The sequence below is a fragment of the Salvelinus sp. IW2-2015 genome, linkage group LG18 (genome assembly GCF_002910315.2).
Source record: "Salvelinus sp. IW2-2015 linkage group LG18, ASM291031v2, whole genome shotgun sequence".
In the NCBI taxonomy this organism is placed as follows: Eukaryota; Metazoa; Chordata; class Actinopteri; order Salmoniformes; family Salmonidae; genus Salvelinus; species Salvelinus sp. IW2-2015.
Window position 1 is genome coordinate 56,261,929 of NC_036858.1, and position 12,562 is coordinate 56,274,490.

The window sequence follows — 12,562 nt, forward strand, 5'->3', positions numbered from 1 at the left end:
GCGTGTCGTCTTTTCTGCCACAGGGAGAGACAGACACGATTGTTAAGCCCACACAAAGCCCCTCGCTAAAGCCACAGCCTCCCAGGAGACTCAACGTCTCTCTCGCCCTCTGACACTCAGTGTTTAATTATTTATTTTTTACTCAATAAAAATCTGCGAAATTGTATTTTTGTTCAGTATTGTTCAAACCTTAAGCAATATGACATTTAATTGATTACAAATGACATGACCCTTTCCTGGATTAAAAAAACACTAAACTGTGTACATTGACATCTCCCTCAGCAGATGCTCTTTAACCAGTAACTTCAAATATCACTCATAATTAGAAACTGTTTTCCTCAATAAAGCAGCTATCAGTCAGTGCTAGTAAGAAAAGTGCAAGTGTTAGTGCAATAAAGGGTGTTATCTTTCACTTTCCAGTTTCGTGAGGATAACAACTAGTTTTCCCCTTGGTTTTATTAGGCAGCTGGTCAGCCCCATTATTTTTCCTTTCAAACATTGGTCACTTGCGAATACAGGAAGGCAGAGTTTTCTGCTGGAAGACCTCTCTGATTCGCTCTACGCAGATGTCGGAGGCCACCTTTATCTCCTCTGCGAATCCCGATAGGCTAAGGAAGCCATGTGGGAGGTCCTCCACCACCCTCAGGGTCACTGGTTGGCCCATATTCTGCAGTTTCCTGGCGAACATCACAGAGTCATCCAACAAGGCATCCAGTGCAGAGGCCTGTGGGGACAGACAGAGGAGTAAAAACTACAGAGTACTCAGAGATTAAAGTGGAAAGACCATCAATTGTGGAGTGAGTTAGAGAGACCAGTGAACAAGGACAAAATAGGTCTGCTGCAGTAAAATGTGTCTTGTTTTTTCTTTCTTTATCTTTTCCATCCCTCTCAACCTACAAACCAGTCTTCCTAAATCAGCATTTCCCTAACTCGGTCCTTGGGACCACAAGGGGTGCACGTTTTGGTTTTTGCCCTAACACTTCACAGCTGATTCAAATGATCTAAACTTGATGATTAGTTGATTATTTGAAATCGGCTGTGTAGTGCTAGGGCAAAAGCCAAAACGTGCACCCCTTGTGTCTCGAGGACTGAGTTTGGAAAACCCTGTCTTAAATGCATTGACTCTCCACCTCCCCATCCCTCCTTTCTCACCACTAAGTGTACAGGTGGTAGTCCACGCAGTAGGTCGTCAGAGGCTAGCAGGGGTGACACAAACGGGTTCTTGACGGTGGGACAGCTAGGCGTCTGGATTACAGACAAGCGCTCGGAGCGCAGGGGCTCAAAGCCTTCTGGGTAGTCCCTGGGGCCTGAGGAGGAGTTGGATGAAGATGGCAACACTGATCTCTGGTGGGCCTCGTTGTCCAAGGACCTCCGGTGTGATGATGACCATGACCCTAGGACCTCTGTGGGAATGAAGGACTGGATCCATTTGGACGCCCCATGTGAGAGGTCACTGATCAGCGAGGCTGTGTCTCTACCTAGAGCGCTCAACGTGCTGATCCCCTCTGTAGGCTGAACCGTCTCAGAGTCTACACCTGGAGGGGGTGAAAAAGAGAAAGACAAGGTCATTTGGAAAAAAGGAGAAATAAAGTAATTGAACTTTTCCTATTGAAAAACAATACCACACATAAATACAGTAACGTACTGATAGCTACTTTGAGGAAAAATGTACTTTTTATGCCTGTGATATGTGGTTGTCCCACCTAGCTATTTAACTAAATGACAAATGTATTTTAAAAAGTAAAATAAGACTGGAGTGTGACTTTAACCACCTTTTACATAACCTTTGACTAATACCCTCTCATGCCTTTCACTTCCTTACCTGTGTAGGCGTTGATACACTTGGAGAGCACCCCTAAGGGCAGCAGTAGGTCAAAGCTGGTGAGAAGGCGGGAGGGCGAGGCTTCAATGGTGAGCAGGGTAGCAGGATATGCAGCCATAATACCATCAGGGATGCGCACACCGCAGGCAATGGCCCTCATGGACACAGTGATGCAAAGGTTCCCCCCAGCACTGTCCCCAGCCAGACACACACGCTCAGCAGTGGAGCCTAGGGCAGAGGAACAGACCAATCAGTACCAGCGGGTCTGACAGACGTTTTGTTGCAATACTGCAATAAAATATGTACCAATATGATTGACCCGAGGGTCCTCTGTTGAAACCATTTCCTTTGGCTCTAACACAATGACACTGACCCAAAAGATGGCAGTTCTTGAGGGCCCAACAGTAGGCGTAGAAGCACTCCTCCAGGGCTCTGGGAAAGGGGGCCTCAGGAGCCAAGGAGTAATCCACAGACAGGATGGGGACATTCAGATCCTTGGACCAGCTCTTCAGATAGTTCTGGGAGATGGAGATGTGACAGGAAAATTAAACAGCAAGGTTAAACAATATGAAAGTATTCATGGTATGTGCTGAGCCCCAAGCTCCACTTAATTACTGTGAAACTAGGGTTTGGGTTTAGCATAAGTAATTTCAGGCGACACACCACTACCACTATCCCAGGCCTATGTACCTCATGGGATTTGGAGGTCTGGGACACGAAGCCTCCTCCATGGAAGTGGATCAACAGCCAGGGGGAGGGAGGACGCTTCTGGGCACCAAACGGTACTAAAGACAGGGAAATGGGTGGAGCTTCTGTACGAGCAAAGGCTAGCAGCTCTTTACTGTCCTGAAGAAAGAGAGAGGGTAAGATGTATGCATCATAACTGAACCCTTTTTACAGTAATATGATTGATAAAACAGTGTAGACCTGTGATGAAATCAGATAATAAGCACAAGGTAATAAGCACAAGGTAAGAGCTGAGTTTTCACCTGTCCTTCTCGAAGCTCATAGGAGATGAGGCGCATGTTGACAGGTCCAGGGCCCCAGTGGGCCACTGGCGGGGACACAGGGGTAGAAAGACGGGGGTCTGAGACCAGGGGGAGGAGTAGCGGTTCAGGGGGTATGGTCAGGGTGAGGTTCACCTGCACTAGGGTAGAGGTTAAACTGGCAAAGCCCTGTGGAATGGATGGACAAAAAAGATGGAGGACATTGCAAACAGTCATAAAAGGAAACAAACAGGAAGATGGAGTGAGCAAGGAGAGACTGAGTAAGTAGGAGAAACACTGCTCCCCCTCCGTAGAGTGGTGTGATGAATCACACTTGGTCCTCAATACCAATAAGACCAACGAGATGTGCAAAGACTTCAGGAAGCATACAACACCTACCTCTGCAACATCTATCAGAGGTCAGAACATAGAGATTGTAGAGGAATACAAATATCTGGGTGTCCTCTTGGATAATAAGCTTCAGTGGAGTAAATGTACAGACCTGATCTACAAAAAGAGTCAACAGAGACTGTATTTTCCCAAAAAGCTGTGATCTTTTAATGTTAATTGTACTACACTGACTCTGTTTTACAAATCTTTCATTGAGAGTATTTTAACTTTTTGTATTGTTTGTTGGTTTGGCAATGCCACTGTCAGCCAGAGAAATATCCTGAGAAGGATTATCACCACAGCAAGCAAGGTACTTGGAGTCAAACAGACAGGCCTGGATGAGATCTTTAAGGTCAGGGCCCTCCGCAAGGGTCACAAAATCATTTTAGACCCAAGCCACCCCCTGTACCCGGACTTTGAACTACTCCCCTCTGTCCGCAGGTATAGGGCACCCTTCGGCAGGAAAAACAGAACTAGACAATAACTTGTGCCAGGTGTGATATCCCTCCTAAATAGCTTGGGTTAATGTTCCTATCGACCCAGTGAGGCCAGCAGGCTAATGTTCCTATCGACCCAGTGAGGCCAGCAGGCTAATGTTCCTATCGACCCAGTGAGGCCCAGCAGGCTAATGTTCCTATCGACCCAGTGAGGCCAGCAGGCTAATGTTCCTATCGACCCAGTGAGGCCAGCAGGCTAATGTTCTTATCGACCCAGTGAGGCCAGCAGGCTAATGTTCCTATCGACCAGTGGAGCGCAGCAGGCTAATGTTCCTATCGACCCAGTGAGGCCAGCAGGCTAATGTTCCTATCGACCCAGTGAGGCCAGCAGCCTAATGTTCCTATTCGACCCAGTGAGGCCAGCAGGCTAATGTTCCTATCGACCCGTGAGGCAGTGAGCCAGCAGCTAATGTTCCTATCGACCACCAGTGAGGCCAGCAGGCTAATGTTCCTATCGACCCAGTGAGGCCAGCAGGCTAATGTTCCTATCGACCCAGTGAGGCCAGCAGGCTAAAATGTCCTATCGACCCAGTGAGGCCAGCAGGCTAATGTTCCTATTGACCCAGTAAGGACAGCAGGCTAGTCTCTTTTTATTGGTATGTAACTGTTATGAAAGTTGTATTGTCAATTTGTTCTGTATTTAAACGCCACTTTAAACATGTACATGACACTGCAACAAAATTTCCCCATGGGGACAATAAAGTAAAGATCTGCTAAATGTAAAAATATTCTGCAGATGCTCTTATCAAGAGCGACTTACCTTAAGATGAATGGACTACCTGTATCTAGGTAAGACAACCACAGTCATAGTTTAAACTTTTCCTCAGTAAAGCCGCTATCAGCAAAGTCAGTGCTAGTAAGAAAAGTCTAATTAGTTAAGAGCCTCCTCCCCTCACCGATACAAGCTCTGATTCGGTGAGGTTCCAGAAGGACTTCCAGAACTTCATGTCCAAGTTCTGGGTGATCCGCTCATATTCTTCTCCTCTCAGCTCTGGATCGATGACATACTTCCCAGAGGTAAGGAGGGAAAATGCTGCCATGCCTGAGGAATATGGAGGAGAGCAAATGGGAAGTCAGTATAGCACTGCACACTATGCACTAACTTTGTAAAATGCCAAAGGATTACCACAAATCTTGCAATAGGCCCAACAAGGTAGATAATCAGTCAGTTGTTATGACACCTAACATGTATAGTTTTACAACTTGATACAGCCCAAAGAATTCAGAGACTGACCTAACCCGGAATGCTGTTTTTCGTAGCTCTCTCCAAACGAGACCATGCTTATGATTAATGACTGCAGGATCGGACGAAGGGAAGATGAGAACTGGGGAAGCAGAGGGGGAAAAAATATTTCAGAATCTATTCATTCACCAAGTACATTTACACATACCCGGAATTTGACTTAGTGAATAGTTACTGCCAGCAATAAACAATGTACAGACAGAATACAGACAGTAAGTCAACATACAGGATATACAATATAAACATAGTGAACATAAAACTCTGGAGAAAAGCTGATTTACAGTGAGGATATACAATTTACAGAGGGAATATATCTCTAGTACCCCCGGTTGAGACCCACTGCTCTATAGCATCTCCCCCTGGTGGTGACTGACCTGAAAGCCCAGGCAGCGGCCGTAGAAGCAGGCCTTGTGCATGGAAGCATACTCCCTCACCAACCACCTGCTCAGCTCTCCGTCCTGCTCTCCGTACAGCTGCCCGGGACTGTTGTCGTGGAGCATTCCCTGGGCAATGTAGAGGAGGGCCCGTAGCTGACACAGGACACTGCCATAGGCTTCCATCTCTGAGGCGTTGTGGTCGGCCCTGAATAAGGCCCTGTGGCAGTTAGCGGCAATGTAGCGGCCGTTGTGGATGATGTGCAGAAGGCAAGACTGCAACACCTGTGAAATTAGATTATATTTTGTTGGCTCCGAAATATGAATACAAAGATGTAAAATATACATTTGTTTTAATAATCGAAGGAGCTCCATCACTCCCTCCCAGGGCCGGCCCTCCCATTATGCAAGATTCGGCCAACGCCTATGGCGGCACTTGAATTTGGGGCAGCATTTTGACAATTGGCTGCCGCCCTCTGGGCGCCCCTGATCGGCTGCTACACTGCCCGCGGTACCCCATTCCCACTTTTCCCGAAGTTCACTCCCACTATCCTTGGTAGCTATGGTGATGTTTGTGATTATCCAATTGTGAAACATTGAATCTGCCAGTTATTATTTTCATTTTTATGTTTGTGTGTGACGAAGACAATTAGTGATTAAGGCAGTAGCCTAACCTAGCCTGTTAACTTTGGCTAGCTACTACTAGTGGATATTATTTTAGCTAAAAGTCATCTATAGAGATTTAAAACAATTTTCTACCATGTCTAAGAAACAAAATCTAATCAGGAAGCGAATATTAAAACAAAAAAAAACTGAGAAAAGAGGCACAATCTCTAAACCAAAGAAATTTGCTGGTGAAATTTATCAGCGTGCAGCAATGTCCATCAGCCGTTGGGGAGAATGACAAGCCTACGAGGACAGGCCATTTATTCGCTGAGAACGACAAGCCCCCGCTCGCTGATTCTAGCAGCGAAGAGGGCAAACCAGATGCGTCCAAGCCATGCACTTCCACCGATGATGGCAGCTCTCTGGCTGGACAAGTACAGGTGGTCGCACCAGGCCTAGCCACACCTCCAAACAATGCCGGCGAAGATCCTACTATTTTTGACCCAGACTCGTCGCTCCCCGTCCCGGATGACAGTGGTGGTGCTGCTGCTAAATCCGACTCCCAGACAAAAAAAACAAAAGATCCCGGTGAGTGGCCAAAATATATAAATGGATCTTTACAGGATGCTAGTGCAGGCTGGGCCACATCAGGATAAGGAGGGGAATTTCCCAAGAAATGAGGGGCAACGAAAGTTTTCGGTGGCCCACTACAATAGGAGGATGGAGAACGGGGAGAGAGTGGAGAGACCAAGGCTTGTCTATTCTAACAAAAACGATGCAGCCTTCTCTGTTTTTGCTGCAAACTTTTTTCACACGAGTGCAAATCTGTGCTGGTCAGGGATGGAATCAGGGACTGGAAGAATCTGTGCCACCTCCTCAGCTCGCACGAGAAGTCGCATGACCACTTAGATAGTTTCTAGAGGTGGAAGGAGCTGGAGATCAGGCTGGGGTCCAATCAAACTCAGACGATTTGATTCCAGAACCATGGACAGCTACCAAGAGAAAACATCGCTGACTGCAATGCAGCACCACAGCAGAGGAAAGAGGCCACTAGGTGGAAATGAAATAAATTCGATATGTAAATAAACAAAATTCATTAAGGCTAGGTCATTGACATAAAGCTTATTTTACACTGCTCCAGTGAAACGAGGCCTGTCATGCATTTATGAAAGCACTTGTTTCCAAAGCTCAAATGATCTTACTCTGTTTTACAGTTCTACAGGAATATAAAAATATGTTAAATGTTATATACATTTTATTTTAATTGTAATTGTAACAATTATGGGGTCGTGCCATGTGTGATAACAGGTGGGATATTATTAATAAGAAACTCGTTTTCCGGTCTCCCGAGTAGCACTGCATCACAGTGCTAGCTGTGCCACTAGAGATTCTGGGTTCGAGTCCAGGCTCTGTCGCAGCCGGCTGTGACCGGGAGACCCATGGTGCGGCGCACAATTGACCCAGCGTCGTCTGGGTTAGGTGAGGGTTTGGCCGGCAGGGATGTCCTTGTCCCATCGCACACTAGCGACTCCTGTGGCGGGCGCAGTGCACGCTGACACGGTCGCCAGGTGTACAGTGTTTCCTCCGACACATTGGTGCGGCTGGCTTCGGGTTAAGTGGGCATTGTGTCAAGAAGCAGTGCGGCTTGGTTGGGTTGTTTCGGAGGACGCACGGCTCTTGACCTTCGCCTCTCCCGAGTCCGTACGGGAGTTGCAGCGATGAGACAAGACTGTAACTACCAATTGGACACCACAAAATTGGGGAGAAAACGAGGTAGAATAAAATTAAAATAAATATTAATAATTTAAAAATGTAACTTATTTTCCTCCTATATGTAGTAGGTTGCATAGTGATAGCAACATTGTAACTCTTCGATGCAGGGGTTAAAGTAACATTCCCTTCTGCCTGGTAAGGGACCTTCTATATGTGCACGCGCGCACCAAAATTTTCTATGGGCCTAAACATGTGTAATTGGAGATTATTTCTTAATCTTCCAAAAAATAAGTGGTAAGCCTACCTGTTTGACAGACACAATTATCCTATCCATAGATGTTGGTATAGCCAAATACTACAATACTGTCGCATGCACTGATTAAATACCTCCGTGTATGGGAAGGGCTTGGTGTGTTTAACTAAAACCAGGGCTCGAATTGAGTGAGGGTATCACATATCCTTTTTGCCATTTTCTTTAACTAAGGGTATCTATTGTTTGCTTTACATTTTGAAATAAATACATAAAATGTATCCAGATTATATCAAGCGTTCTATAACAATGCTTAACTCTGTAATGCCTTATGGTGGAAACAAGCTCTGAAATGCCTGTGAAAGAAGTGACTCTGATCCATATGGGGATGTATTGATTCCTCTCCATGACAATCTGAAGCTAAACTGCAGCCTATAATATTCGAGGAGATCAAAAAAATTGACTTTGCTATTCTGTCTTTTCTCTTTCTGAAAAGACAAGATGTTTGTTTAAACCCAGGCAGCTTTTAGGGAAGCACTTATGTTGTTGGGTTATACAACGGACTAGTAGCCAGCAGTTGAAGCTTACAGTTTTCTGCGTCAGTAGAGCCTATTTCTGGGTGGAAAGGTAACTTTTGAAAGTGCCATGCTTAGATTCTATAGGATGTCTAAGATATAATCATTTTTGTCTGGCCTAGGGCGGCAGAACATCCAGGGTATTGGTGATTTTATCAATGTAATGAGATTGAAAATATTAGGCTATGTTATTGACATTGAACTGATTATATAGCCTAATAACCAGATGTGCTAAAATTTGTAGCATAGGGGCGGCAAATTATGGTCTCGCCTACGGCGGCAGAAGGTCCAGGGCCGGCCCTGCTCCGTCCTATTTTCCCTCTGTGGCAAGAGAATGAGAGGCAATCACAGAGTGATAATTCTACCCTACCTTGATCAGTGTGCGATACCCATTCCCAGGGGTATCGGAGTCAAAGTCATAGTGGTGGTAGACTGCAGTGATGCCAGAAACCACAGGTTCCAGGGCACGGCCATGGTCCTGAATCCTTCTCATGCATGTCACCAAGCGCCTGGACACGTCGCCATATGGCAAGTCAGGAGGCCCAGACAGAGCAGTGATGTTTTCCTCACACACCGCCTCCAAGGATGTGAACACAGCTATCCAATCCATACCTGAGACACTAGAGAACACATACAGAAATATAAATAAATAATAATATGAATAATCATACTATATCTGAGCTTTGAAAGTTTAAATAAGGAGATATAAAAATCATTACATCTGACTAACCTCCTTAAAATGACTGGTTTGGTTCTGTGTGCCAAAGGTCAAAGATTAAAAGATGCAACTTGCACAGGACTCCTCTTACAAACTGACTTAGCAAAAAAAATTGGCTGTTGACATTTATCAAAATGTACACTAAATATTGTCCTAAATCCTTAATTTATAGGCCTAGTCAATAGAAGAGTAGGCTACTAAGAATCAACAAATTAAACCAACCTTGTTCCGGTATATATGACTGACAAGTTATGTAGGTTATATGCTTGTACGCCAGATATGTAATAACCATGTTTCCATTACAGGTTAACGTTAGCTTATACAAAACGTTGAAATTGATTTTTCAACTAACCTGCTCTTGCGACAACGTCTTCGTTCTCGATTCAGGGAAAGGGTGCCTTATAAATGTCCGTGTCCAGTTGCAGGGGATCCTACAAAAAAACAGAAAATACATATTTTTTATTAAAATCATGTTTTGTACGTCACGAGGAGGTTCCTAGCCACTGTAGGGTGTGTTCGTAAATTCAATCTGGAATGCCAGAGGTGCGCTCTGGGGACGCTCAAATCGGGGAGTGGGGTTTATACGAGCGTTCTGACCTCACAACGGCAGTCAAGCATCCACGCTAACTGGCTAACGTTGGCTAGCTACTTCCAGACACACTAGCAGAGCTGGTTAGGCTGTTTTCATGTTATCCAGAGCGCTGGTAACTGTCACTGTGCTGCTGGCAACAATTTAAATGCGCGTTTTTGCCGACACAGGCCATATTCAACGGGTGTTGAGCGTTCGTAAATTCATCAGTTATTCTTCGCTATGGCACACTCAGACGAGTGTCCTCTGAAAACGGTGTAGATGGCCAGAGTAAATTTACGAACGCACCCTTTGCTGCCCCGCATCTAGCATTTTCCAGCATCTTTGCAGGAACTAGTCGTTTCTATGCGACGTGGCCACGTTTAGACGTAGTTGACAGCGCGTCAGACAGTGCGACCAAAACAAAGATCGACACACATGCAAAAGGTATGTCACTCGAAACAAAACATGGATTTAAAATTTAAAAAAGTGTTATTACACAAGCATGAAGATCTTGTGCTAGAGAGGGGAGGGGGGCAATGGGGGGTTCATGCAGGAACCCCGGAATTGCGGGTTGCAGTTGAACACTTGTGCATCAGACAGGGTTCTGGAGAACGAAACAGCCGTCATCGGTGCATCCTTTGACCCACGAGTCCAGACGTACTGATCATAGCCCAAGTTACTAATGCATAGCGAACGTCCTCTCTGTGTGGTGTTTAGGGAAACGTATGTTAGCCGTCATATTCAGCCGTTGTAGGAAATATGTATCGTTAAAACACTACACGACTTACGGACGTGCTCCCAAATATTTCATTTCGTCCATCCTCAACCCCAGGACGTGGGTGCTCAAATATTACGATGATTCCCTAGTTGATCATACCCTGCGTTTCTCGGTTGTCGTAGGGGGAAAAAATCCGACACACATACAGTGAGCTGCTTTATTAGTGTGCACATTATGTGCAGAAATATTTGTTTTAAAGAGACGGAGGCCCAGAATATAGACTTAATATGCGATAATTGCATTATCTTATTGGTTTTTGTCATGGTAGGGAAGCAGATGTAATATTGGTACAGTTCGTTTTGCACTTGAAACGGTCTAAAACAACAAATCCACTAAACCGGGGCACCGGGCCATGTAAAACGAACTCACTCATTGAAAAGGCATTGGGTTCTCTTCACAGTTCCACCAATCTGTCTTCTATCACCGCAGTCCGCATGGTGCTGTTAATTTCCTCTTCGCCATACAACAATATGCACGACCAACATTTACTGACAGGTGTCTGGAGAACGGAACAGGCATATTCGGTGCGTCCTTCACCCGCTCAAACTACCAGATTCCCAGAGTACTGATCCTAGCCCAAGTTCATAGGAATTCACCCCGATCATGAAAATGTATGTATGCCCGGCATAAACTAAACTCCATGGCTATCGGGAAACTGGGCCCTGTTCAATGTCCATTAATGCATTCTTAAACTTCCTTCGTTTCCCCGAGTGGCCCAGCGGTCTAAGGCACTGCATATCAATGCTAAATGAGTCACTACAAACCCTGGTTCGATTCCAGGCTCTATCACAACCGGCCGTGATTGGGAGTCCCATAGGGCGGCGCACAATTGGCCCAGCGCCGTCCGGGTTAAGGTTTGGTCGGGGTAGGCCGTCATTGTAAATTAGCATTTTTTCTTAACTGACTTGCCTAGTTAAATAAAGATAACATTTAAAAAAGCAGGTCACCTTTCATCTAATTACTCAAGACTCCCCAGCTCTCAGAACCGAACCAGCTGCTTGATGACGTCACCACACATCGACAAAAACAACACCACTCTAAACTGACCAAATCCACAATTCCCAATATATAAACTTTAACTGGGACACTGGTAGCCGCGATATCATCTTTCCCGACGGTAACCACATGTAAATCCACATAGTTAAAAAAAATTGCACTTTCAAACACGACATAGAACTTTGGAAAAAAGTATAACCTACCCAAGCTTCAGCACTGCCAAGTTGAAACAAAAATGGGAATCAGCTGGTGCTTGACTGATGGACTTTAAAATCCCCCCAAAATGAATTAACCCCAGAACACTTCTATTGAAGATTATCCGGGAGAATAAAGAAAAAGGAGCAATCGGTTGCGGCGTAAATCTGATCGATTTGTTGACGGGAGAAACACATTTAATCAGAGGCTCTGATTAAGGCGATTCATACCGAAACGTAAGCAAATGTTGTTTGTCCCGTCAATACATCTGTCAGATTTACGCAAACAGTGTTATTACATTTTTTTTTTCTCCCGGACCAGTTGAAGTGTCCTAGTGTACGTAAAGTTTTTTTCTACGACATTGAATTTGGCCGCCCAAGACTGGCAAAAATTGTGACGGACGAACGACAATTAAACAAGTGACTTCAAACGAACACTTGCAATAAACGTGCGACCTATGTTTACGAGAAACGTTAGTGTACAGTATGATCAAATATGGAAAGCCTTGTATTGTACAGCCTACAAACTTACCAACACGCATCCTCTATTCTTCAGCTGACAGTTTCTGTTTCGCCCCACCGATTGGGGTGCGTTCAATTCGCTTAAAAAAATAATATTTGGTTTCTTCTTCTATGGTATAATGGCCGTCCGCAAACACGTTTAAGGTGCATGCCTGCCGCCACCTACTCAAATCAAATCAAATCAAATTTTATTAGTCACATACACATGGTTAGCAGATGTTAATGCGAGTGTAGCGAAATGCTTGTGCTTCTAGTTCCGACAATGCAGTAATAACCAACAAGTAATCTAACCTAACAATTCCACAACTACTACCTTATACACACACA

The 12,562-nt window shown here is 45.0% G+C and overlaps 1 protein-coding gene across 1 annotated transcript; it reads right to left on the reverse strand.

The window, feature by feature from the left end:
• Nucleotides 1-413: 413 nt before the first annotated feature.
• Nucleotides 414-12,334, reverse strand: LOC111978396 (hormone-sensitive lipase). The gene is made up of 12 exons (XM_024008450.2): nt 12,246-12,334; nt 9,527-9,605; nt 8,827-9,076; nt 5,313-5,597; nt 4,930-5,020; nt 4,592-4,737; nt 2,812-2,997; nt 2,513-2,668; nt 2,196-2,340; nt 1,823-2,050; nt 1,153-1,535; nt 414-724 (listed from the first exon to the last, which is right to left on the reverse strand). Exons 3-12 carry the CDS (start codon nt 9,064-9,066, stop codon nt 503-505), a joined length of 2,082 nt encoding a protein of 693 aa, XP_023864218.1. The 5' UTR covers nt 9,067-9,076; nt 9,527-9,605; nt 12,246-12,334; the 3' UTR covers nt 414-502.
• Nucleotides 12,335-12,562: the final 228 nt, after the last annotated feature.

What these genes read in the sequence shown, in the direction of transcription:
- LOC111978396 (XM_024008450.2), bottom strand. Translation starts at nt 9,066, where the DNA reads ATGGATTGGATAGCTGTGTTCACATCCTTGGAGGCGGTGTGTGAGGAA. An exon ending in GCCGCTGCCTGGGCTTTCAG is followed by an intron (nt 5,021 to 5,312) that starts GTCAGTCACCAC and finishes CTGCTTCCCCAG; the next exon opens with TTCTCATCTTCCCTTCGTCC. An exon ending in ATGAGCTTCGAGAAGGACAG is followed by an intron (nt 2,669 to 2,811) that starts GTGAAAACTCAG and finishes CTCTTTCTTCAG; the next exon opens with GACAGTAAAGAGCTGCTAGC.